Source organism: Passer domesticus, chromosome 1 (genome assembly GCF_036417665.1).
Source record: "Passer domesticus isolate bPasDom1 chromosome 1, bPasDom1.hap1, whole genome shotgun sequence".
In the NCBI taxonomy this organism is placed as follows: Eukaryota; Metazoa; Chordata; class Aves; order Passeriformes; family Passeridae; genus Passer; species Passer domesticus.
The window spans coordinates 89537863-89562811 of NC_087474.1; the positions used below are offsets into that span (position 1 = coordinate 89537863).

General features: G+C 40.3%; 1 protein-coding gene across 2 annotated transcripts; it reads left to right on the forward strand.

Moving 5' to 3' along the window:
* The first annotated feature begins 2931 nt into the window (after positions 1 to 2931).
* LOC135288692 (carboxymethylenebutenolidase homolog) lies at positions 2932 to 12249 on the forward strand. Of its 2 annotated transcripts, none has more exons than XM_064402072.1 (6): positions 2932 to 3458; positions 6921 to 7134; positions 7740 to 7847; positions 9680 to 9822; positions 10204 to 10295; positions 11888 to 12249. In XM_064402072.1, exons 2-6 carry the CDS (start codon positions 6929 to 6931, stop codon positions 12065 to 12067), a joined length of 729 nt encoding a protein of 242 aa, XP_064258142.1. In that variant the 5' UTR covers positions 2932 to 3458; positions 6921 to 6928; the 3' UTR covers positions 12068 to 12249. The 2 variants fall into 2 exon arrangements, with proteins under 2 accessions (XP_064258142.1, XP_064258152.1); XM_064402082.1 differs by having other exon boundaries at positions 9680 to 9735.
* The last annotated feature ends 12700 nt before the right edge of the window (positions 12250 to 24949 follow it).

Genomic DNA, 24949 nt, shown 5'->3' on the forward strand with positions numbered 1-24949 from the left:
GAGAGATGAGAAGATTTATGGCGAAGAAGCAGCAATCACGCTGGTCCTGGAGCCCTGTGAGGAGCAGCGGGTGCTCTGATCAGTGCAGGGAACATGGTCATGCCTGCCAACGATGCACCAGATGGAGCAGATAAGGTCACTCCCACAGAGGACAGACTTCGGAGCCTTTCTTCTTAGACACATGGGAAAGCATGGGAAGGAGTGGGGATATAGCTCACTACTAACCAAATCAGAGGATTTCTTAGAGAATTTTTGTAGTGCTCCAGGCTAAGGCAGCTGCCAACTCCAGAGTACCATGCTAGGTAAATGGTAAAGAACAAAATTGTAAATGCAAGACCAGTTTTCACTGATGATAAAGAAAGTAGCTGTACATGTAAACCTCCTGCCAAGCCTTAATTTGCAATAAAAAGAGCTGTCCTTATTTCTGAGGGTCTTTATTCAAACACTGACTAGACATCCAAGAAGGAAGCCTGGAGTATTAAATCAGATTTGTTAAAAAATATTTCTTCCTTTCCATGTGATGACTCAGTAGATATCTTAGGATACAAACCATTTTACTGGATGGATGGAAAGGAATGGGTTAACATACAGAAAAGAAAAAGCATCCAGTTTATAAACTGGATGCTCCAAATTACAAATTCACTAGTAAGGCTATTCTTTCAGTGAAGCTTTATTAGAAGGAATAGCTACACTTCTCTCTTGAAGAGACCCAAATCCCAAAGGATTTCTCTTGCTATGAAGGCAGATCTTGGGTACAGAGTCACCAGTGGCATTACAGCTGGCTCCCCAGAGCTGCATTTTCACTCCATCCCACTGTACCTCTGCTGTGGTCCTTCCCAGGAGCCTCCCAGCAGTTCCTCACTGGATACCTGGGCAGTGGTAACCCCTTAACAAGGCTGCTGTTGCTGGCTGGCGCTGTGTAAGAGGAGAGGAGAGCCCTGCTGTCCCTCTTGCTTTGTCTGCAGCCTCTAGGCTGCAATCCTGTCACTCAACAGAGATGTTTTGAACGGGTTTTTTCACAACATAAATACAACATTTGTAATGATTTCAACTTCCTGGCAAGTCTGTTGTTACCAGCAGCACTCCAAATACTGTATGGGGTGACTGTAGATTGGGCATGTTTAAGCCTGCTCATTGGTTTCTACATCCGTTTCACTTCTGCACTAGATGCCACCAGAGTACCTGCCTATCTGGGTTTTTAGATATCAGTAGTCATCTGAGAGAGAATACCTTTCTATTTTGCCTCAGGGCAGCAGGCTTGCATGCCCTAGGATCTTGTTTCTTTTATTGACATACAACTAAAATTGCAGCCAACAGCTGAGAGGATTAACTTTTGAGCTTCATTCTATGCCCATTTCTATAAAACCAGGAGGAGCAGCTGGAAAAGTATTGGTGCAAGCCTTAAGGAGCAAAAGAAGTCAAACCAGCCAAAAACCAGCTGTGTGTCTGAGGTGAATGAGAAATTTCACCACTGTGTGTTTGAGCAAGTAAATCTGTTGTGCTCATTCCAACTCTGTTATGTGTCTTCTTTCTTTTTATTTTTTTAACATTAAAAATAGAAATGTTCACAGCAGGAATAAAAATTAAATACATAAGTTCCTTGAGACTGTAGGAAGTTCATGTATGCAATGATCTGCATAATCCTGAGTCCATTACATAGGTGATTGTGTCTTACAGGGACAAAGACAATCTCATCAAGTATGAGAGATCTGAATGATACAGGGTTTGCAGGTCAAACATAAACACCATGTGCAGGCAAAGGCTTGCATTAGAGCAGAGTGAGTCCTTTGCTCTCCTTTTACCCTAACCACCCCCAAGGCTGGGCACCAGTACAGGGTTTGCAGTCATGAGATGCATGTGGGATCAGGTACACGCTTCTGCTGGCCCAGTCTGTTCCAGGGGACTGCAGCTTGGATGAATCCACCTTCTGTGGGGACAAGGTAGGAAGCCAATACTTCAATCTTCTGGATCTAAGTACAAGACACCCACCTGGGAGGGGTTACACAAGGGCAAGCAAGATGCCATTAATATCAAACTACAAACCGGATCTTTTCAGTCAAGTCTCCCCACTCCCCTCCTTGCAACACAAGCAATCTTTTTAATGGTTTCTTGTACAATCCTGATGTGCAAATCCACGGACAGGTGTAACAGGACAAACACCCTCTTTCTGGTCATGACAAAACTTAATTTTGAGTTGTGTGCATCTGCCAGAGCACAGAGAGGTAGGACTCCTTTTGCCTGAGTTATTAGGCACTCAGCACAGCAATCTTATTGCACTAGTTGGGTCATCTAGGGGACTACCTATTTTTATTTAAAAAAAGACACCCATGGAGTGTGAGTCATACTCTAAATATTGATGACACTGTGGGAGTGTGGACACCTTGCTGACATGAAGGCATCATCATTGTAAATGTTTGAAGTTTGACAAACTGAGTCCATCTATCACCTATTTAACATAGTCCTCAGATTATGGTCCCTACCTCACAGAGTACTCCTGAGCATCTGCTGGGTGACTGGGGAACTTGTTTGTCTTATACACCAAGAATAAAAATTTCTTTACTGACTTCTGTCATGAAATTACATTATAATTTTCTTTGAGCTCTTTTGTCTCTCTCATTTGCATACCCCCCACCCTCTAACATGCACACACACCCAGACCATGTGTACACACAGAGAAAATGAGTGTATGTTAGACCGAGGGCTCAGTTAATGTTCCTTGCATACAGTGCCGTTGTGGAAATAGGAATGGAAAATTTCAATAAGGCACCACAGACTCCAGTCTTTCTCGCTTGTCAAATGCAAGTCTAATCACAAATAACCTGGAACACTTTTCGACTTGTTGAGAATACTTATGGGTGTGGTTGTAATATGTTGAATGTGTGTGCTAGGGAGACTTAGTAAGTTTTTTAAGCTGCAAGTTTGCCAGGACAGATTCATCTTAATTCACCTTAAATTTCATTAATGACATTTATTATAGTCAAGGAAGTATATGAATATTCTTCAAGAAAATGCATCAGCAAACACACCACTGATGCTAAATGTCTCAGTTATAAGTACTGAAGTCTAAAACCTCTGCAGTGTCTTAAATGCCTGCATCACACACATCATAGTGTATTACAGTGTTTGGGTGCATCTTTCCTTCTAAACTCGTTAGATAACAAATAAATGAAAGGTGGAGTAAAGGCAACTGATGTGGAGCCCGCTGCAGACTGCCTCTCTGCATGATCTGTCCCCACCCCTTCCGTTCGGGATGACTCTTGAGTGAAGCCTCTCCTCCTCACTTCCCAATCCCAAAATCTGCAGAAGAGTTGAAGAGCACCTGAAAACTGGATGGGCAGCACCAGGAGCAAAACTGTCAGCAAGAACTGGTCTTCTTCTTTTTCTGTTTAGAGAAATCTAGCTGGTGTCTCACTGAGCAGAAGAAGTGAGCTGGGCTGAAACAGGATCCTGCACTCCAGGTATGTGAGGGCAAACTGGTCCATGCAGATTGAGTTGACAGCAGAAAAGGATAACTACTTTTACCTGTGCTGAAAGGGAAAATCTGAAATTGCTAAGCAAGTAGATATAGCTTTTTGAAAAGGCATGAAACAATCAGCAAAACCTACTCCTTTAAAGAGAGACTATTATTTTGTTTTCAGTAAAAAAATGCACAAAAACAAGTATCAAGGGGCAGATAAGATGAAGATAAAGGCTGTTAGCTTTGGGAAAGATTAAATTTCATTTTAAGTCTTTGCTACAAACTCTGGTACAGCAATAGTTCTGAGGACACTAATAATTTATGTTCATCAAGTTCACATTAAAGGACTATAATATTTTTTTCACCCTTATAGTAATGAATTTCCATTCTTTTCCTTGTTCGGTCCACTGAGCTGTTAGCATTGAAATGAAATGCTGCTGTAGCTTAAAATGTTATCACTCGACCCGGGAAAAGGGCAGAGATGTCACATCTTGGCATCAGTAGTCCAAGGTCCTGCCAAACAGCACAGCACTTCGAGATCACGTGCTCATACTCACTTTCTGAGAAGTGGAGATTGTCCTTAGCAGGATCTTTGCCTCTGTTTAACCTGATTGTGTTTTAAAATATTATTAACCTCACTTTTCAAATAGAGATTTGTTTTTTCCTGATGAAAACTAAGATCACCAGAATATAACTATCTGATTTGCTGCTCCTAGAAATGCAGTAGTTTGGTCTGTTCTACCTTTTGTGGAGCCCCGCTTTGTGTTGTGTAAATAATTCTCCTCAGTTTTTAAGTTACTTGCATGAAAGCTGAATGATATGAAGACACCCGAGGAAGGGCAGGACCACTGGAGAGAAGGAGAAGGTCTAAGAAGCCTTTCTTTTAAGGAGCAGTAGGATGTTACAAGACTCATCAATATCTGTGGTTTTCCCCATTAGCAGCAAGTAACTTTTCCCCCTGTTCCCAGCAGGCCCTGCATCTCTTCTGTGCTGCAGCACAGTGATACAGAGCGGGACATAAAGGCAAGATGCTGCCTGCTTGGAACTGTGCCATGGGGAAAGCAGGAAAAGGAAAAGTGTAATGGATGAAATTGGTGGGAAGAGGGAATGAGGTGAGACTGGAAAAGTAGGAAATATCCTGGCGTGTTGCTTTGCCACGCCACATTGCGTGGGACGAAGCAGGCGGGAGTAAATAAATCTTCTGACTGAACAGGATCCCATCAAACTTCTAAGCAGTTCAGGTGTGGCTGACTATTTACTAACGTTCTCTGCCGCCTGGAAAAGAGCCAGCTGGCCTGGCCTCAGTCAGCAGAGGCCAAAGAAATGGTTTCTGGGAAGCAACCAATGGATAGGGAGTAGGCTGGTTCACAACTACTGCAGAGCTTAGTGCCTCCTAAGCAACACTTCCTTGAAGGGGACACAGGCTGTGCCCTTCTGAACAAAACACCACAGTGGAGTAAGACTGTGGCTGCCATCTCGGAAGGCAGCAGTGTTAGCTGTCTTTGGGAGTACCTGTGGCTTCTCCAGGCAGACTTCAACAAGCTTAGGTTATAAAAAAGAGAGGTAGGAAGCACTTTTGTATGAACGGACCTGTCTCTAGCATTTTCAGGCATTTCAAGCATTATGGTGGGGCTTAAACTAGGAGATAATCTCCCATGTGTGACAAGCCTTCCACTTTCATATAATGCCAAAACAATGGAGATCTTAATCCTGAAGATCAGGCTACTTCGTGCTTCCTAGAACCAAGCCTGACAGATGTTGAGAAAGGTGGGATGAAAATTACACATGTAATCAATTCTCGGTTATCAGCACAGGGGATTACTATGATGATGAGAGATCATCCATCTCATGGATTTATCTGAATGAGCTTGATTAGAGAATATGCCATGTCTGCCCAGTTCCTGTATGTCCACACCACTATCAGCCAGGGTTATGGCTGTAATCAAGCTTATTTGCTCAAACTCAGTCCTGGTCCTGCCAGATCTGGTGACAGCAGCCCCAGGCTTGGGAGAGGATGTGGAAGTGTCTCTGCACTATGCATTGGGGAGCATGTAATAAGTTTAAATGCATATAAAATTTGGGTTATCTTGGGTATAAAGCAGTCTAAATGCATATAAAATATGGATCCTTTTATTGAGCTAGAATGAATCATACATACTGGAAGTGTTGTGCAGGGCAAAAGCAAGCAGTGAGTCTCTGTGGCATCAACTCTCTGTTCTTCAGAACCACGTACCATGGTTCCAAATGTGTCCCTATTGCCTAGGCAAAATTTCCCATTACTCTATGAAATGTAGCTCTCTGCTGCTCTAGTTAATGGAGGGCTGAGGAAGGCATGTATTTTTATGGGAATTTGCTGCTCTTCCATGAAGATTAGATAGTTTTATGAAGTACATGTTACAATGCAAACTAGAATAATAGGTTGATGTAGAAATGCTGAAGTGGAGACAGTCATAGTGTAAGTGCCTGTGTACTGCACGCCCAAGGACAGTTTCAAAGTCAGTACAAAGTCAGTACATGGCTAGGAAGTGCTACTATTATCACTGCCCCTGCAGACTTAATTGGATTCCTTGTATAGATGCATTATAACACCACTTTTAATTACAGGATCACAATCTACTTTTTGCACAGAGTCCATTCCAAGCTCCTGACACAGAGAGTCAGAACAACTTTTGACTTTAATCTGTCTAGCACATCTACTGGCTCATTGTCTCTAATTGCTACTTTTGCAGAAGGGACAAAACCATATACTCTCAAATATTCTGAATGAGGCTTCCACATAAGCTTGTTTTCTTGCAATCCCTCTCAAGGGCATAGGGGCACGTGGCATTGGAATCTAGTTTACAAATCCATACTGCAGCTCTTCGCTAACTGCTCCCAGTACTCCTGTTCTCAGAAGAGCTGTGATGCTGCTACAGAAAGTCCACATGAACTACCAGGCACCAGCACCAAGAGAAGCACTCAACACTACACTTCAATGCAGAAGTTGAGTGCTGTGGTCCTTGCAAATAGTTCAGAGGAGCCAGCAGAAGATTCCCCATGAGGACATGGATGACGGCCCCATGCCTCAGGAGAGAATGACTTTGGGAGCCACAGTGCTTCACACCAGCACAGACAGAGCCACATGGCAGCAAAACAAATGTGACATGAGTGTCAAGACCTACATGTCCAGGTTGTTTGTAGTTTGATAACTTTGATTTTGGTATTTCTCTTTATTCTCAGTTTAATAACATAATAGGCGAAGAGGCATTCTGCACTGAAACATTGCTTTTGCTTTTTTCTACTTTCTCTCTTCATACAAGGATGTCAATGTTATTTACAGAAGTTATTCAACTACTTTCGGAAGGCTCTACTTGCCTTTTTGCCCTAAATGATTTTTGTTAACAAATTATTTTTACATTCTTGCTGTATTTTTAATATTTTTTCTTTTCTTTTCTTTTTTTTTTTTTTTTTTTTTTTTTTTTAGGTTTTCAAATGGCTGATCCTTTTCTATACAATACTGGAGAAAGGTCTCACTATGGGTGCCTTGGCCATGAAGTACAAATTGAGTACCTTAAGGCATATGTTTGTAGACCATCTTTTTCCACGGACAAAGCTGTGATTGTGGTTCATGATGTATTTGGATGGCAGTTCCCAGACATTAGATACATAGTCGATTTGATAGCAGGTCATGGATACATGTAAGCAATTTTCTTTCCTATCTTCCCCTTAAATGCACTGATAGATCACCAAGCCCAAAGCTAGGCATAGCATATGTTGTTCCCAACAGACATAAGAAAACCATACCACTTCAGTCTGAGCAAATAAAAAAGAAAATGGACAAAATATTTCCATGGAGCCATTGAAGGTGCTAAAACTGACCCAGGAAAAATGGCTAGCTGAGCACAAAGGCACAATGAGTCTTGAAGTGCCATGTTTGTGCTTATGAAGCAGCATGGGTGATACAAAGAGAAACAGTGGTATCTATTTTAAGTTGTGAGCTTTTCAGAACCAAACCTTTTGAACATTTGCTTTAGCTTGTAACAGCAAAGACATACCTATGTGTTTACATAGAATCAGGAGGTTTGTTTAATCCCTTTATTTTTGTATTAAGCGTGTCTAAGGAAATAATAAGGAAACAATTTGTCTTTGTTTTCCACACAAAGGCATATGTTTTTATCTAGCTGATTACCAGAATAGGACAACAGTGATCATGTAGATGTGCACTCTGGACTAGAAGATATTAAGAGACATTTAGACATTCACAGTTTTAATGATAATTGACTGAATTCCATATCTCACACAGAACCATCTGCCCAGACTTCTTCAAGGGCACAAAACCCTGGACATCTACTGATCACTGGGCTGACTTTCCTGACTGGATGAAAAATCACGATCCTATGAAAGTAGACAAGTAAGATACATATTTGTACTTGAACTTTGAAAAGAATCTAGCAAAAAAGGAGAATTTATATGAAATGTTAGAAATGGCACCTCACAGCAGTGCAAGCTGGCTGCACAACCACAGTTCTGGATGATTCTTCTGTGGTTCTTGGCACTGTCTTGACTGGGATTTGAAAAGGATCATCTGCTCTGCCCATCACTCTGCTTATTGTCCCCATCTTGTTTTCCTGAGCCCTTTTCTGACTGTGTTATACTGGCCATAGAGGCTCACAGTGTTTCACAGGCTACCCAGCACTCTCACCCGCAAGTGCTGATTCTGCACTCAGTCCTCAAGATAAAGAGGAAAATTCTTCTACAACTGCAGATGTTATCTGCCAGTTGTCACATGCCCATCTTGCTTTCTGCCTTGCAGATGATGATAGGTACTGATGAGGCTCTCCTGAGCAGCACTGCCTAAAAATTTGCAAGACTGACCACAACCTAAGAAACATCTGATCAACTATTTTTTTCTGTATGAAATAGAGGGATCATTATCTGTATAATTTATCAGTGCCTGTAACAATGCTTCCCTGAATTATGGGAGACATTGCTGTTTCTTCAGCATCTCTCACCACAGCTCAACACTTGAGATGATAGTGAGGCAATGGTGACACCCTATTACTCAGCCACCATCCTGCAAGCCACAAGTATTCTTCTGACCCTGTCCAGACATTCAGCAGCCACAGTCTATCTTCAATGTCTCTCAGAAAAGATTTTGACCATATAATTCCAGAAGCTGTGACCAAAATTTTTAAGACACACATTACTAACACCTATAAAAAATCCTACTCCGAAGAGGAGCAGATACATGGGCACTGTCTTAAAAAATTAAGATCCCAGGACATGCCTTTGCTGTCTCCTGAGGGATCACTTGTAGGTGAACATTCCAGTTCAGATCCATTGCTCTTTCAGAGAACACAGAACCCAACACATCCATGGCTTTCTCAGTATCCTTTCAAACAAACCAAATCTGAGAGAGCATGGCCACAGGCCTAGGACACAATGTCCTCTTCATGTCACTGTCATACTGGGTTTTTTTGGTCAGCCTAACCAAACCTGAATGACCATACAACTCTACCTAATGTTTGAAAATGCAGTTAATAGTTTATGAACTCTGCATTTAAACTTAACTTAAAATTCTGCAGGTAATGAAGAAGATAAAATTATTGAGACCTCAGAAGTCAGCAATTTAAAAAAATTTACTCATTCTCACCTACAATAATTTTTTTTTTATTGCACTTCATACAAAAGTTATTTTTTAAAACACTGTAGTTACTGACAATGTAATTTGAGTAATTACCATTGTAGCATAACATTCTTGCACATGGGCTTGGTAAGATATTTTAGTATTAACTCATGTAACAGGAATGACAGGAAAATCTTTATCTAAATAGGTGAACTCTGTAGAGATAGTACAGTAAAGCTTATCTATTTCTGCAGTCCATAATGCAAGATGTTGTTCTACTTGCAGATATGTCTTGTCTTTAGTTGTCCTGTCCTAGACAAAGTGATTCAAATAAAAATTTACTAATTTTGAAAACAAAGGAGCAGGTGATAATTCAGGTAAGTATTTAAGTGCCTACACCTGTATTTCCCTAAACTAGGACCAGAGATGTTAACTCTCATTTAATAATGGAAGCCACTGCTCTAGCCTGAAATGTGCTTTTTTAAAGTAATCTCTATTTTAAATGATTGAAGGTGCAGACACAGAAAGGATACCATGTATGTCTTTTAATTTACTTAAATTGTCAAGTACTGGCTCTGCAATAGATTCCTTAGTTTACTTTTCTTTATATGTCTTAGGGAAGCTGATGTTGTCTTGAAGTATCTAAAGGAACAATGCGGTGCAAAGAAGATTGGTATCGTTGGGTTTTCCTGGGGTGGAATGGCAGTACATCACTTGATGCTGAAAAATCCTCAATTAGCCGCTGGGGTGTCCCTCTATGGTAGTGTAGAACACATGAAAACTTACTTGGGTTCACGTGACTATGCATAGCTTGTAATTCTACTTATTGCTTTGTAACAATTTCTATAAAAACTCAACTCACAGGTGAGTTGCATATTTTAATTATGGTTATTTCAACAATAAGCTATATTGGTATAAAACTATGAAGGATACATTAAACAGAAAAAAAAAATCATTCCCTGTTTTAGAAGAGCAGGGAAATATGCTTTCCAAATGCCTATTCTCCATCCACATAGCCAATGTCCTGATCTAAGTAATGTACCTAATGAGTAAACTTAAATAGAAATGTTCTCTTTTAATTTGCCGTTTGTCTCTCAGTAATGCTACCCTCACTAATTGACTGTTTCTCAAAACATTACAGGAATAGTTAGAGACTCTGAAGAAAGATACAGTTTACTAAATCCCACATTTTTCATTTTTGGTGAGAAAGACCACACTATTTCTTTGGATCAGGTAAGCTATTTTTCTGGAAAGACTTATTTTCCCATAGCTCATTTATCCTACACAGAAATCCTTGTTAGAAAGCATTTTCACATATAAAAAATTAGACAGGTTGGATAGTTCTATTTATGTTTCAACTTCCCCTCTATCTTGTTTAGGTTATGTAAAGCTCCTTTTTTGAGGTAAGAAATACAATAAAGAACAGTCATCAGTCTCTGAGTGTCTAGATAAGCAGAGTGTGAAACTGGGCAGGGATATCCAACTTAATGTGAGCCAAGCATCTCAAAAACTTTTATGCTGCTGCTATGGGTGAGAAATCAGGTAGCTAAACCACTGAATTTGGACACTGAATGGGAAAAAAAAAAGTATTTTCAGCTTAATAACAGAACTTTCTGATGGTGGGGACCCATGACTAACTGCTTTTGCTACAGGAAGACAAAATGAACTGTGTCAAAAGAGTGGCCATGAACTTTATCTGAGACAACTCAAATGTTTTGACTCCTGGCTGCCATCTATGTTCTGATATAACCCCTACTGTAAGCATATGTGAGAGGCTGGATAAATATATGGGTAGGAAACTGGTGCCCTCTTCTGTGCATAAATTCTTTTTCTTTAGTGACAAGGATAACATACCACCTCTAGCACAGCTTGGTTTTAGGGTAGGGTGTGACTGGAGAACTGGCAGTGTGCTCTAGGAATGCAGAAGTCATTCAATATTTACTTCTAACTGCATTAGTCAGCATATTAATCTGTACCTCATATGTGTCTCCTCTGCAGAGGAAAACAAACCCTTCACCCCCTGTCCTCATTTTGTAGTGAATTTGTTTTTCTCCCAGGGGCACAATTTTGGCAAATGCATTTTTTCTGTCACGTGTTACACATTGAAACTACTCCCTTTTCTCCTGAAGCTTTCTTTCTGTGCAGATTGTATAAGTAAAAATTCCTGCATTAAACAAAAAACAACCCTCAAATATGTAGTTTTCTGTACTGAAAAAAAGGGCTTCATAAAAAAACCCCAAACCAAAATATCAAAAAAAACCAAAATAAATTACAACTCTCTCTCTAATCTGAACAATGGGTAGAAGTAAGCTTGTGGGGCAAAATAAGTGTTCATTCTTCTATTTTCTGACTTTCAGTAGAAATAAGCACAAACTGTGCCAGCAAATGTATATAGGTACATGAGCACTTTGTTAGTACTTTGTATGCATACTAATCACCAAAATATTGTGCAATAGCAATATTTAGTTAACAAAAGAGAAAAAAAAGCTCTCCATGTTTTCTTAAACTCTGTTACTAAGCCCATCAGAATGTTTTGGACTGATGGTCACTAAGGTTTATGGTCTATGCTCTCTCAAGATCAGATCTTCAAGTGTAGGTTACAAGCCTGAGTCTGAACAGAAACCTGTTCCTTTATGGCAATGAGATTTACCAAACCATCTTTGCTGCAACTGTTGAGGTTCTTAGACTCACCCATACTTAAAAAGAAAAAGTGTCAGTCTTACACCCAAAGAAGCATTTTCTCTATGAGAAACAGCAAATTTGGCAAACTTAAAAAAAAACAACCCATAATGTAATAGAAAAAATGCCTTTTTTTTTTTTAACAGATCTTCTTACTGGAGGACAAGCTGAAACAGTATTGTAAAGTTCCCTATAAAATTAAAGTTTATCCTGGGCAAGTTCATGGGTTTGCACAACTGAAGCCAGAAGATATGAAACCTGAGGATAAACCTTATATTGAAGAAGCTAGAAGGGATATGATTGATTGGATCAAAATGTTTGTTTGACAATAGCAGAAAGAAATGCTAGGCTTCAAGATCAGTGATTGATTTAATTTAAGAGAAGAAAACAGTCAAGGGAAAATTATCTCATTTTGGAAGTTGTCATAAACTAAAATAGCAATGTTTTAATTTATAGCTTTAAATTATTTTTGACAATATTTTCAGAAGATTGTGAAATAAAAGTCAGACTAAAGGATGATTAGGCATTGAAAAGTCTTTTGAAGTTTTCTTGTTTTTGTTTGCTTCATTATTTTACATTATGACCTTGATACTCATGAGAGTGTTTATCCATTTTTGTTTGTTTGTAAGCACGACTTCATCATGACTTTACTTGAATAATTTCAGGCTTTATTTTGGTATGATGATTGGTGGTCACAGGTGTTCACATGGAAGTATCCTGCGTTTGCATACAGACATTATCTTTTATTACCTACAAAATATTTTTCTCAGCTGTAGTGGGCAGAATTCCCCATGCATGAAACAAGCACTTGGCTGTACTAAGGAGTTAGGAAGAAATTATGTTGTTAAGTGACATCCTCCAGGTATTCCCTTGGCAATATTAAGAAGGGTATTTCTGGTATTCCTTCATCAACATCAAGGAAAAACATAAAAACACAGTCCCTCTTGTGGAAATAGCCTAGACACGAACACTGCAGAAACATTGGGTTTGATGTCGTGGTGATCAGGCACAGGACTCAGGCAATCCTGATTACATTTTTTGCTTCACATTATATCCTTGTTCCTCTCTGAAGTTCTTCCTCTTTATCACCCTCATATCTTCCCAATAACATAATATATTTTTTTAAAAAAGCATCCCCAGGTACACTCTGCCTCTGTATGTTTTTTGAATTCCATTGCCTTGGTAATGACTGGGCAATTAGTGTTTACTCAGAGATTCTCTAAAGAACCCATCACCCTTTTTATTTTCTACATCTATCAGCTTCTCACCCCGTACCTTGTTAATGTTGCCATAAGTTAAGGCTAGCTAGCTACATTAATATGACTTTCCCTTTGATATCCGTCAGTCTGGCAGTTTCACACATTACTATCCTGTCAGTGTAACTATATGGTCATGGCATGCTGGTTATCCACACACCTCCACAATACTTGCTCGATGAACCTCTTAAAAGGGCTTTTTTATGTACTCTGAGTTAGATGCATGGGAGAAATACCAGCAAGATAACATCAAGAGGCCAAAAAACCCCCAAAGAACCACTTCACTGGCAACTATAGAAAATGAGAGAACTTTGGCAAAAGTTTAGAGCAGCATTCTGTCATCATAAAACATCTCACAAAGTGTTACTCACTTGTCTATTCAACTTACCAAACTCCGAACCCATCTAATTTTAAATTATTCAAAACTCCAAGAAGAGGGAATTAGAAGAAGAAAGAGACAAAGACAGAAAATATATAGAAAAGAACAAGTGTAGTTACCATTCCTAGTTCTAGCAGTGTTCAGTCTCTCACATTTGCATGCCCAGCTGTATTAACACATTTAAATATTTTAGAGTCCTTATTCAATATGTCAGTAGCTGGTCCTGTTTAATTACAGGGAAGGTGCCATTTTTGTGTGTGAGATCGTGATTTTTGATAATTATTCCTTCTGATATGAGCAGGAGTTCCTCTAGCACCCTGTCGCTTGCAAAAGAGCTGACATTGCAGCACCCTTTTCCTTGCACCCTCTATTACCCAGACACAGTCTGATCCATACACAATCATCTTGTGTGGGTGTGTAAAGAAATATCACCACTGTGCCATAAGAAATCTGGAGAACCTTGTCTCTTTATGGAATAGAACCCTGACAGTGAAAGCATGGATTTGGCAGCAGTTGCCTTGCCTTGTCTTGCCTTGCCCTGCCTTGCCAGGGAACTGTCTCTTAAGACTATTTGCTGCCTTCATATTTGGTGCAGATGGTGAGCCATCTCTGGGTAATTGTGAACCACAGTCATAAAACTAATATTGTGACACCACTTCAGATGGAAAATATTTATATCCATGAACTTTAACTAATAGGGGAATCTGGGCTGCTTATTTCCCAAGTCTGAGGTTCTGCTTTGCAGTCAATGAGTTTTCAGGTGGAAGAAGAAAGGATTTTTGTCTTTGTATGTGTGTAATTAATGGCATTTTAAAGGTATGTGAACACAGCCATTTTTCTTTTCACTTGTATTGGGGACCTTTAAATCCATTACACAATTGGTTATCTCTTAAACTCAAGGACTGACAAAACTACACAAACAAGGTCACTGCTGTACATTAAAATGTACACTGTAAGGTACAGTACAATACATGTATCATCAGTATGACTTGCTGCTATTTGTCATCCAAAAAATGCTGGAACTGAGACTCCTTTGTTCTTCCAGTACCAGTGCCTGGTCTACTGGCTTGTTGTGCATGACAAAGAGTTATGACTGAAGACATTATTAATTTATGTAATGCTTGCACTTAGTCCACAGTCATGCAGGGGATTGTTAGATTTGTCTTCTTTTAGATTCACTACATTAAAGCACTTAAGCTTTTGCTTTTTACTTCTTAGGGACAGCATAGAAAATGGATGCACAAATTTTCCAGACAAACTAGGAACAGAATGTTTTCCAAAGGCACAGGAGATGAATGTGCCCGAGATGACTGAAAAATGGATGCATACAGATGTGCCTAAATCACAGTCCTAGGACTAAGCAGGCTTAATTCACTGCAAAAAGGACACACATGTCCTGAAATGCTCCTGATTTGCCCGGGGAAGATGGTGGCTGGCGGTGTGTTGACACAAATAAATAATTTACTAGATCTAGCCAATGGCTCCCTTCATGGTTCTCAGGAATGAAGGAAGGCATCAGTAGCAGGTCATAGGCCAAAATAACCTTGGGACCACCAAGATGGTAAGAGGGCTGGAGCACCTTTCCTGTGGAGACAGGGTGAGAGAACTTGAGGTTTTTTGGTCTGGGGGGCTGCCTCCGTGTTCACCCTCCATGGGTGCAGTGGAGAAGGTCGTGTTGGGAGAGCACAGGGGAAGGTAAGGAGGCAGCAGGCACTAGGAGAACCATGGAGCTCTGAGATGTTTCACAACTTCTCTGGGGCAACCTGCCCAGAGAAGTGACAGAATCTCCCTCTTTGGAGAGATTCAAGACCTTCAGGGTGAGTGAAACTTCAGGTGGTGTGGTCTTGTTCATGGGAGATTGGACAAGGTGAGTTGCAAGGGCACATCCAATCTCTAACCTCCTTTGATCCTCAAAATCCCCATGATGACCTGACCTGGTGCTTTCAGTCCAAGTCTGTTACCCATGTCCCCAGAGAGTATCTCTGGGTCCCCAGACAGTATCCCCACAGCTGTATCTTGTGTTGACAAACATCAAGGCCCCAGTCCCACAGTATTTCCATGTGAGCCACGGAGAGCTCCAGGCCCTTGGTACCACTCCTGTGCCTACATAACCTCAGAAAAATTCTCAAAGTGTCATGGCTTTGTGAAGGTAGCACCATACGCTATGTCAGTTTTGTAGGAGACAAGGGACGAGCATGATGAAGGTCTTGGAAACAGGAATTTGAAGGAGCTATGAAAGCAGTGTCTGCTGTAGTTTGTCCTGAAGTGAAAAATGCTGGTTGCATTATTGGTATCAAAACCTGTTTGAAATGGGATAGAAACTGTCTGTTTTCCCAAACACTAATAATTTTCTTAAAAAAATGGCATTCATTGGGGAACCTCTTTAGGTGACACTTGTGCCTATGATCCAGGTGTCGTGGGTGTGGGATAGCATGTGTGGGATGCAGCTGCATGTTGTGTAAACAGATTTTATAGGAGAGACATGAAAGCCTGCTTGTACTCTTCTCCAAAGGTACCGAGACATGGGTCATCAGGGCTGGCACAGGGTGTCTCCAGCTATTCTGGGCATCCAGGTTCTCCTGCTGCTCACAGCATATGGCCACATGTGCCATGGCCTCTGGGGTGCCTGAGAAATTGTTCCTTGGGTTGGTTGGTTGACCTTGCTGGTGGTGGATGCCCCAACCTCATCTCTGCTCACCTTTTTCTTTTCTCATTCCTATTCTTCAGTGAGCAGGTAAAGAGTTTGTAAGTAATTACATAAAAGCGTCCTTCAGGTCTTTCTTTAAAAGCTCTATTGAGGCAGGATGCCTCATACCTACAAAAACTGGAGGATGGTTTGCCTTGAGAGAAGGAAATGAGGTTGGTTTTGCACTTCTCAGCCCAGACATAACTCTGGTTTAGGCGAGATCTGCTGCAGTTGGTTATCACAGCTTGTTTTCAGCACTGCATTAACAGCACCGTGGTTAACAGCTTCACAGCCAGACCGTACATGCTCCGGGAAATGTCCACAAGATGGGGCCCCGTTCCTTGACAGCCACCAAGAAGAGTTTTAGGGATTTTGGCTCTAATTACAGTAATCAACACCCTGAATGGTCCCTGTCAAATCCTGCAGTAAAAGTACACCAGTGTCAGAGGAAACCTGGCTTCCTAGTAAGTGGAAGCTGTAGCAAGCAAAGCTGTTAAATGTTGTCTCTGCATGCAGCAAGACACCAGCCTGCTGGGCTCTGATAAAAGGCAGAATGTCATCTGCTCGTTAGGAGTCTGTAGTTATTCAGAGAAAACCCTGGTTTGCCATACAGCATCATCACATTACTGAATATTCATCAGTTTATCTCCTCTGTGTAGCAACATCAAATTACCTTGGGATAACATTAGAGCTTGATAAGCCAATAAGGTGGAAGAAGTGTGATTTGAATTTTAACCCAAGGGTATTCTCTTTATGCTTCCTCATCATGAGCTAGAGCTTTCTTTTTCCAACATAAGCAAGCATAAATAGAGTTACACTAAGCTGCTTAAAGAAATTTTAACTGTGGCAAACAGTATTAGCTCCAAAATGCTGAATTAATCACCCTGCAATTCTCTATTAAACTTAATTGGCAAAATAGTATAAAATCACTTTAAAATTCCTTGGGAAACTAGAACTCAATTGAGACAGGCAGCCCAAATATTTATCACTGGAAAAGTAGTATTCAAAGAGTAGCAACTGGTAAATCTGAATTTCTGCCATCCAAGCATCACCGGTGCTCAAGTAGGAAAAACCTCTGATACAGAATGAAGTATTGTGGAGACAGATTTGTCTCTGGCACTCCTATGCTGCATGAGAAAATGGGGAGTAGCAACCTTGATGACAAGCCACAGAATAAAACTGGACAAGGAGTGATGAGCAATGGGAAGAATAAATAGATGGATGAAGGAGAAAGCAGAGAAACATTTCAAACTAGTGCTGTTTGAAGTCTTGTTATCTATTTCGGTGTTGATGCTATAGCCCCAGGCTCACTGCTGTGGGTGGAAGAACAGCAGAGATGCTGTTATGCTCTGGCTGCAATATTAGGAGTTCACAGATAACACTTTGCCCGAACTGGGTCTCTACCCTAATTGTTTTGCTATTTGGTTTTATTTTCTAAAGAAGGTTTTTGTGATAAATTAATCTTGAAACTGTTTTTAATATGATTTACTGAATTACAATTGTAGCAGAGAAATTGAAGAGGGATTATTGGAAGTGTATTAGAGCTCTTATTTAGTATCTAAATTTGAATTAGTCAGAAAATCTAGAATAGCATAAGTAACTAAGATATATTCTGAACAAAAACCAATTCAACATTGAAGAGCACATTTGATTTTTATTGCCAGTGTGCTGCATTTCACTTTAGTAAGGGGACCAGCCAGACCAAGGAATATTGTTCCAGTACATGTATTTGCATGGGAATAAACAAACAGTTCCATTTTGATCAGTTAAGAGTGACAGCAGAGCAAGGTTTTAAACAGCTCCTCAGACTAGGGTAAAATAAATGCTATTTGTATGACTACCTAATGACTGTGAAAGGGAAGAGGAGGGATCACCAAATATTAGTTTGGTTTAAAAAGATGCTACAGTGGCCTGTCTCTTGTTGAAAGATACAAGAAACTAAACTGAGCTTGAGGGTTTCATCTGAGAAGACATAGATAATAAACTCTATAGAAGCCTTTCTTCACTTGAGGAGAAAGGACTAGTTTCCAGCTTGTCTTTTAAAATGCATCCCTCTGGAGAAGTTATGTATCTGTGCTGTATGAAGATGTGTTACAAACAAAGCACTGGTGTATGTTTCTCTTCTTCTGACCACTCTCAGTTCAGATTGCACAGCTTATAACTTTGCAAAGAAACCCTCTTCTGATTTACCTTCTTCAAGCTGATTTATTAGTACCTTTACAGATGCCAGTTAATGATGGGTTCCCTCGGAAAGGATTATGTATGGCAGGGGATACAGGAGACCAGCAAAGTGCACGTAGGAAGCAGCAGCTTTGGAATCCTTAAAAAGGAAGGGAAAGAGGACATACAGAATGAAAGTTTGAAGGGAACAGTAGTCAGAAAAACAGCATGTTGACAGTGGAGTTCCACAGGAGTTACAGCAAGAGGTTATCAGGTGCCAGTGTGTGAGGAGGAACTTTAAGACCACATGAGAGCAGTGGTTATGAAGCAGTGTGTGGGGACATCACATGGAAATGTAGCTATCACATGCTGAATTGCTGAATTGCTCCGGACACAAAGCTAGGAGTGGTGGACTGACATAAACCCTTCCTCTTCCCTTAACACTCTCATGGGTTATGCTGACTGACCTGAAATTTATGAATATTTATGTCATAAACATGTCAACAGCCTGTTTACAATAAACACCTGCAATTTCTTTTCCAACCTTGCTGTACCAAGTTGATACCATTAGGTGTCCCAGGAGGGGGCTGGGGAGGACTGCATGAAGATTGACTCATAATCATAGCTCTTATTGCAGATAACAATTGGTTTTCATTTCTGCCTTCCTGCAGATTCCTAGATGGCTGATGAATGAGGCCCTGCCCGTGTGATACTGGAGGCAGATTTGACTATGAGGGTTGTGGGGCAGGAAGTGCAAGTTGAGCACATCAAGGTGTACATTTGCAAACCACCTGCCGGCACAGGCAAATCTGTGATTGTGATTCATGATATATTTGGACGGCACCTCCCAAACACCAGATACATGGCTGATATGCTAACAACTAATGGATACATGTAAGAAATCTTTTATTTTCCAAGAAATCCCATTCTTTACAATTTCTAGCCTTACATTAGAACTGTTATATGTGAAAGGAAACTATTACCAGGGCAGTTTGAGCAATATATTTCCACGATACGGACCCAAAGAGGGAAATTGCTGTGTAGCATGGCAGAGTACAGCATGCTTCCTTCATTCCTTGCTGATTACAGAAGTGACTGCACATGTAGAATGTGTAGAATATTGAAAACACAATGCAGTAAAAAGTGATTTTGCTTATTTTCCCACTAAAGTGAGATGGCTTTTAAAAATAGTGTGTTCTGAAATACATGTATGTGTTCTGTTTTTGCAAGCCTTTTTAAAATAAAGTCATTCAATCTGAGTTATATGATGGGATTTTAAAAAATTTCCATCAGCAGAAATATGAATGAATGTCATGTATTTTGCATTTGGGTATAAGAATGGTTCATATACACCCATGGTTATTAAATACAATCTCCTTCCCCCTTCAAAGCTTTCACATTCATTTTCAATTCAAGTCCTACAACAGTTAAATTCCAAAATGCAGAAAAATCTTGCAACAACTGGACATGATGCAATGTACTCCATTTGCTTTACACATTACAGACATTCATATGGGGTTTGAACAGGCATGCAGCACCAAAAGGCAAACCTCCACACTATTCTGTAGAAGTCTAGTTTGGAGAGATAATGCCTTCAATGCCCTGAGCCTATGAAGCATGAGGGAAGCCAGATGTCACCAGACAGGTGTGGTGTGGCTGAGATGTGTCTGTGGAACCGCAAGGAGGAGAAACTGTCTCTGGGGGAAAAACCTCTACCTTTGCAAACATTAGGGTTTTACTGATACACTGGAACAATGCAAGGGTCTATTGTCTGCTCCCTGTCTTTCCTGATGTCCCCTATTCTGCTCCATGTTTGGAAGTCTGTTTATCTTGTGACCAAGTACAAATGTTGTCAAAGTGAGACTGGACATGCCCTTCACACTGTGCAGGATGTTGGCAAATCTCTGCTATGACAATGTGCTGCTTTGTTACAGCAAGAGTCTGCTCTGTCAAAAGTGCCTAGTGTCTGATCAATTGGTATTTTTCTATACTACCTTGCAAATTTTCCCTATGATTCATGCTCTGCCATACTTGTTTTTGGGATCTCTTCTTTCCCTCATTCAAAGCGTTAAGAATGCGGTGGTCAAGGGAAGAAGGCTTCAGGAGAACTGAGCGTTTTCAGGCAGCTGTGTCTAAATGAAGAGAAGTTGTATGTATCTTCCAAGATGCTGCTGAACTGGTGTATCAGTGCTTACTGAGAGGTAAATAGACAGATTTTTCCTAGTGCAGTATGGGATGAGGAGCTATGGGAACTCCATTTCAGAGACCATATTAAGCCTGATGGGTAGTATTGCTTTATTAGATCAGTTTGAGTGGGAAAACCTGTTCTTCTGCATGGGTTTGGGAAGCTTCACTTTCAAAGCAATTTGTGTTTCTGACAGATTCTTATGCAAAGGCTGCACAGTTTTGCCCATACATTTCCACATACATTTATGCTCTGGGTGTCACTGTTGTTTTTTGGGTTTGTTTTTTTTTTTAATATAAATTATAGAAATGATCAAACAAGACGAAGAAAAATAAATGATTGCAACATACTTCAGTCTGATTTAGGCCAAACTGATCCAATCATTTCACCATGTTCAATAACATCCATGAGGTGTGTCTGAGGATGTAGAGAGCCAAAGACATTTTAATAAGTGAAAGATGATTGCTGTTTCCCAGGGATCCCATTGCTTGCAACTGGGATGGGCTTGGGAGAGCACACAGCAACACCTGGTGGTGACCTAGTGATGGCAGCCTCCAGAGTCCCTTCTGCACCAGGACACTCTGTCCTGCACTGGTGAGTCACAACTGCTGCTGGTCATGCGACACATTTCAGCCAAGGTCATCCTGAGCCAGGCTTTGCATCCCGTGATGCAGGAGCTCAGCCTGAGTGGACTCTTACTGCACTTCCCTTTTTCCAGTCACCAGATGAGTAAAACACTACTCCCCTTCTTCCCATGCAGTTTCCCTTCACTTGTTCTGTGCTGACCTCAGTCCATCAGGCGTCTGTTGTTTTGGTTTTTCCCTAGTTCATAAGTAAGCCTCATCATGTGCTCTGTAGTAAATAACTATTTAATGTAATTGTCTTGGTTTACATGAAACCCATCAGTGATGGATTTAGATTAAATGCTTTATGTTGTATGCAAAATGTAAATATTTTGTAATCAGGGCAGAATTTTATCATCTTTTACAAGATCATGTGTTGCTTTACTGTGTATAATTTCAAACCCAGGAAAACCAGGTGAAATAGTATGGATAGAGTATTAATATTTTCCAGATTTGTATCACAGAATGCATTTATAGGTATATTTAAATGTTTTCTATTGCTCATAGGTAATTCTGTGGAATAGGTAATAATGTTATTTAAAAACATTACTTTGTCAGGAAAAAAGAGATCAAAATTATGTCTGGCTAGAAATCTTTCATGCAATAAAGGGCCAAAGAAATCTCAGTGTTTTATTAATTAATTCAATTTAGATTTTTGTGTCTGTGTGTGCAGAGCCAGCTGCCCAGTCTTTTTTGAGGAGGAGAAGTTTAGACACTTTCTGATGAGTGGTCTGAATTTGAGGATTGGCTGAAAACTTGAGATGACAGGAAAATACCAAGTAAAATGTCAGGGAGCTGGATATCACATTGCCTGCTGCTATCAGAAACTGTTTCTCCACTTTTTTTTGGTTTTGTTTGGTTTGATTGGTTTGGTTTGGGCTTTCTTTTGTTTTTGTTTTGTTTGAGATTGAATGCAGCTATTTAGCTACGCTAGCAAAAGTGGCCTTTTGAAATGACTTCCTAGAAATGGATAGGATCAATGGTTTTGCCTTGTAGAGAATTCAAGGCCAGCTTTCTTAGTAGTGGCTTGGTGAAGAATTTTTGTCATCTGCTGTTGACAAAAGTTGCTTATTCTGCAGTTTAAAAGTGTTCATTGACTCAAATCATGAGAAACCATAACTCTGATCTGATGTCTCACTGAGTTTAACAGACTGATCCTCTAAGGCGTTGTATGGAAAGAAGAAAGGAGTTATTGATTGTGCCAGAGAACTTTCCCAGCATCGTGCAATTGCCCCCAGGGAGGTGATGGCTGCATCATCAGGCAGAGTGAGGGCCAGTGGCTCCCTAGGGAACGTGGAGCTGGGAGCCAGGAGGAGTATCACATCTTCCCCTCCTGTGTGCAGCACTGCCCGCACATTTATCAGCAAAGACCTGTCACTAGAGGCTCTGCTGCCTTAATAACAGAGAGGGAAGCTGCTGGCAAGACAACCCTGAGAAGGGGTCAGACTAATTAGAGGCCAAACTAATTAACTTTCCTGGGAGAGCAAATATCTCGGATTATTGGGAGTAGCTGCACTGAACGTTGCTGAGCTTGGGTATTTGGTGAGAAGGTTATGGGAGATATAACTGGACCATTTCCAGAGTGCTTCTGTCTCACAGGGGTCAGTTGTCCTGGAAACTTTTTAGCTTGGAATCTGTCCCCTGTCTGCTGCAATGGGAAGGCAGGGCTGGGTGCTGCCTGGCATTTCTTACAGGCAATTCACACGTTTCAAGTGTCAGCTCCAGTCAGGAAAGAATTTCTTGGCACTTAATTTGCTTGTTGTGTGTGTTTGTGTGTTGGCAGATAATGTTGTGTTTGCGAGGCTGGTTTATTGGGGAATTTCACTGGTGCCCAAGGGGGTGAGGAACTGGGGCTGGGAGCAGCCTGGAGGTGATATAAAAGCCTGAAATGCCACCCTGCTCCCACCAATACTTTCTCTTTACTGTCTCTGCATGGTGACACATGCTACAGGGGTAAACACGTGTTTTCAGAGCACAGCATCTCAGCAAAATGTATTTCAGGCTTCATCTACCATGTTTGTTACACTGACTTCCCTGCAACAAATATCCCAGATGACAACTTACAGTTATTGTCAGCATTTTCACTGGCTAATAAGTAGTATTTTCTAGAGAGGTTTTTACTACTTTTCCATCAAAATTTACAAAGCAAAAACTGGTCCAGCTTCTCCCAGAATGGTAAGCTTTTTTAACTCTTAGGTAGGTGTGTAATCAATATCCATCCTTTTCCAATCCATTCTTTTAAGTTTTCTTTGATGTAGTTATGTTGCTTTTTTATTGAATCCCATTGAAATGTCTTTTTTCTCTTTCTGATGATGTCAGATTAGCAACCTCTAACATTTACCTAAAATAATTAATGATTCAAAGTATGCAGAAGAAAACACAGTAGCCGCATAACATGGTGACAGTCATATGCGCACCTCTGTATTTTCATATTTTCAGATACTGGTTTTACTATGGTTGCTTGATTTGCATTTCCTTACATGTTCCAGAAAATCTGATGCTGTCCTGAAATACCTAAGGGAGCAGTGTGGTGCAAAGAAATTAAGGGTCATGGGTTTTTGAGTGGGTGGTGTTGATGTAGGTCACCTGGTGATCACACACTTGGAATTAAAGGCCGGTGCATCTCTCTATGGTAGGTAAATCCAAAAATGTCCTATGAGCAGGTACACATGTATAAGTGTATTGTGTAGCCTAAACACTTGGTGCAGCATCATTTTTTCAAACGAGGCTATAACCTGATGAAGAGAGATATTTTTAGCAGAGTTGGAAGGATACTATGCAAAGAAGAGGGTGGTGAGGATATTCGTTCCTGGTTTTGGAAGGGTCATAGCAGACATGTCCTTAATTTGGATCTGGACAGACATACATACTGTCCTTGGGTCACTTTCCCAATTTAGCTTCCTTTTTCCTGTTTACTACTGCACTGCATACTGCAGAGGCAGAACTTCATCCAGGAGCAGAGAGTGTTATTTTTGTTGTAGCTGCTCTGTAAAGTTAGATTGCAGTTATTTTAACAACAGCTTTCCTTTATTTTAACACCAGCTTTCCTTTTGTGCTCTGCTCAAGAAGCTGGGATAGCTGAGCTGCCCTTTCCTGATGTTCTCAGAATGTACATTTTGGACTGCTTACTGAAACATTGTTTTTTCCCCAGTCACTTTGAAAGAACTCAAGTTTGCATGCACAGAACATATCTTTGAAGTTTTAATTCAGATATTCTGTCTATATTAAGAAACTGGCTTAAATAGTTTTATTCAAGAAATGTATCTTTTGAGGAGCCATGATACCAGTAGCTTCAAAATAAAGCTAGTATATATAGCTACATATTATGCGAGACATGAACATTTCTCACTGCAGAAGCAGAGAGCTCTATTTAAGTCTGGATTTCCCCTAAAATGTCAATTGAAGATTTTGTTTTCATGTTTTCTAGGACTAATCAAAGATTCTGATGATATATTCAATGTCATGAACCTTAAATCTTTCATTTTTGATGAAAAAGATGACTTAATTCCCCTTCATCAAATACGCTAATAGCCTCCAACATCTTTGATTTCTGCATGTTTTAATTTCCATCTTAAATTGTGAGTTAAAACTCAGCCTCCTAATAGTGCTTGAAGATAAAAAAAAAACAAGCAGAAAAATAGAACTAGACATAGAAGGGCTAATGTAACCTAGGTAAAAAATGAAATCTCTCTCTCTGTGTATATATTTAAGTCTCTTTCTTTTGTAAAAGTATGGTTACTAACCCAAGTAGAAAAGTTTCATCAGAATTCCACTGCTCTTGTGGAGCACTCTACTCAGGGACCTATCCTTTGCTGCATGACACTTTTTCTATTGGTTCTAGGAACCCGTAAACCATGTAGGATGTGCCAAATTGCATCCAAATGTGTTTGTTAGAGGCTTTTTTGTTCAGTTATAGTGT

Excerpts from the sequence above, each read along its gene's own strand:
- LOC135288692 (XM_064402072.1), top strand. The coding sequence starts at position 6,929 with ATGGCTGATCCTTTTCTATACAATACTGGAGAAAGGTCTCACTATGGG. Across the intron at positions 7,848-9,679 it reads GATCCTATGAAAGTAGACAA|GGAAGCTGATGTTGTCTTGA; the intron begins GTAAGATACATA and ends TATATGTCTTAG. Across the intron at positions 10,296-11,887 it reads ACACTATTTCTTTGGATCAG|ATCTTCTTACTGGAGGACAA; the intron begins GTAAGCTATTTT and ends TTTTTTTAACAG.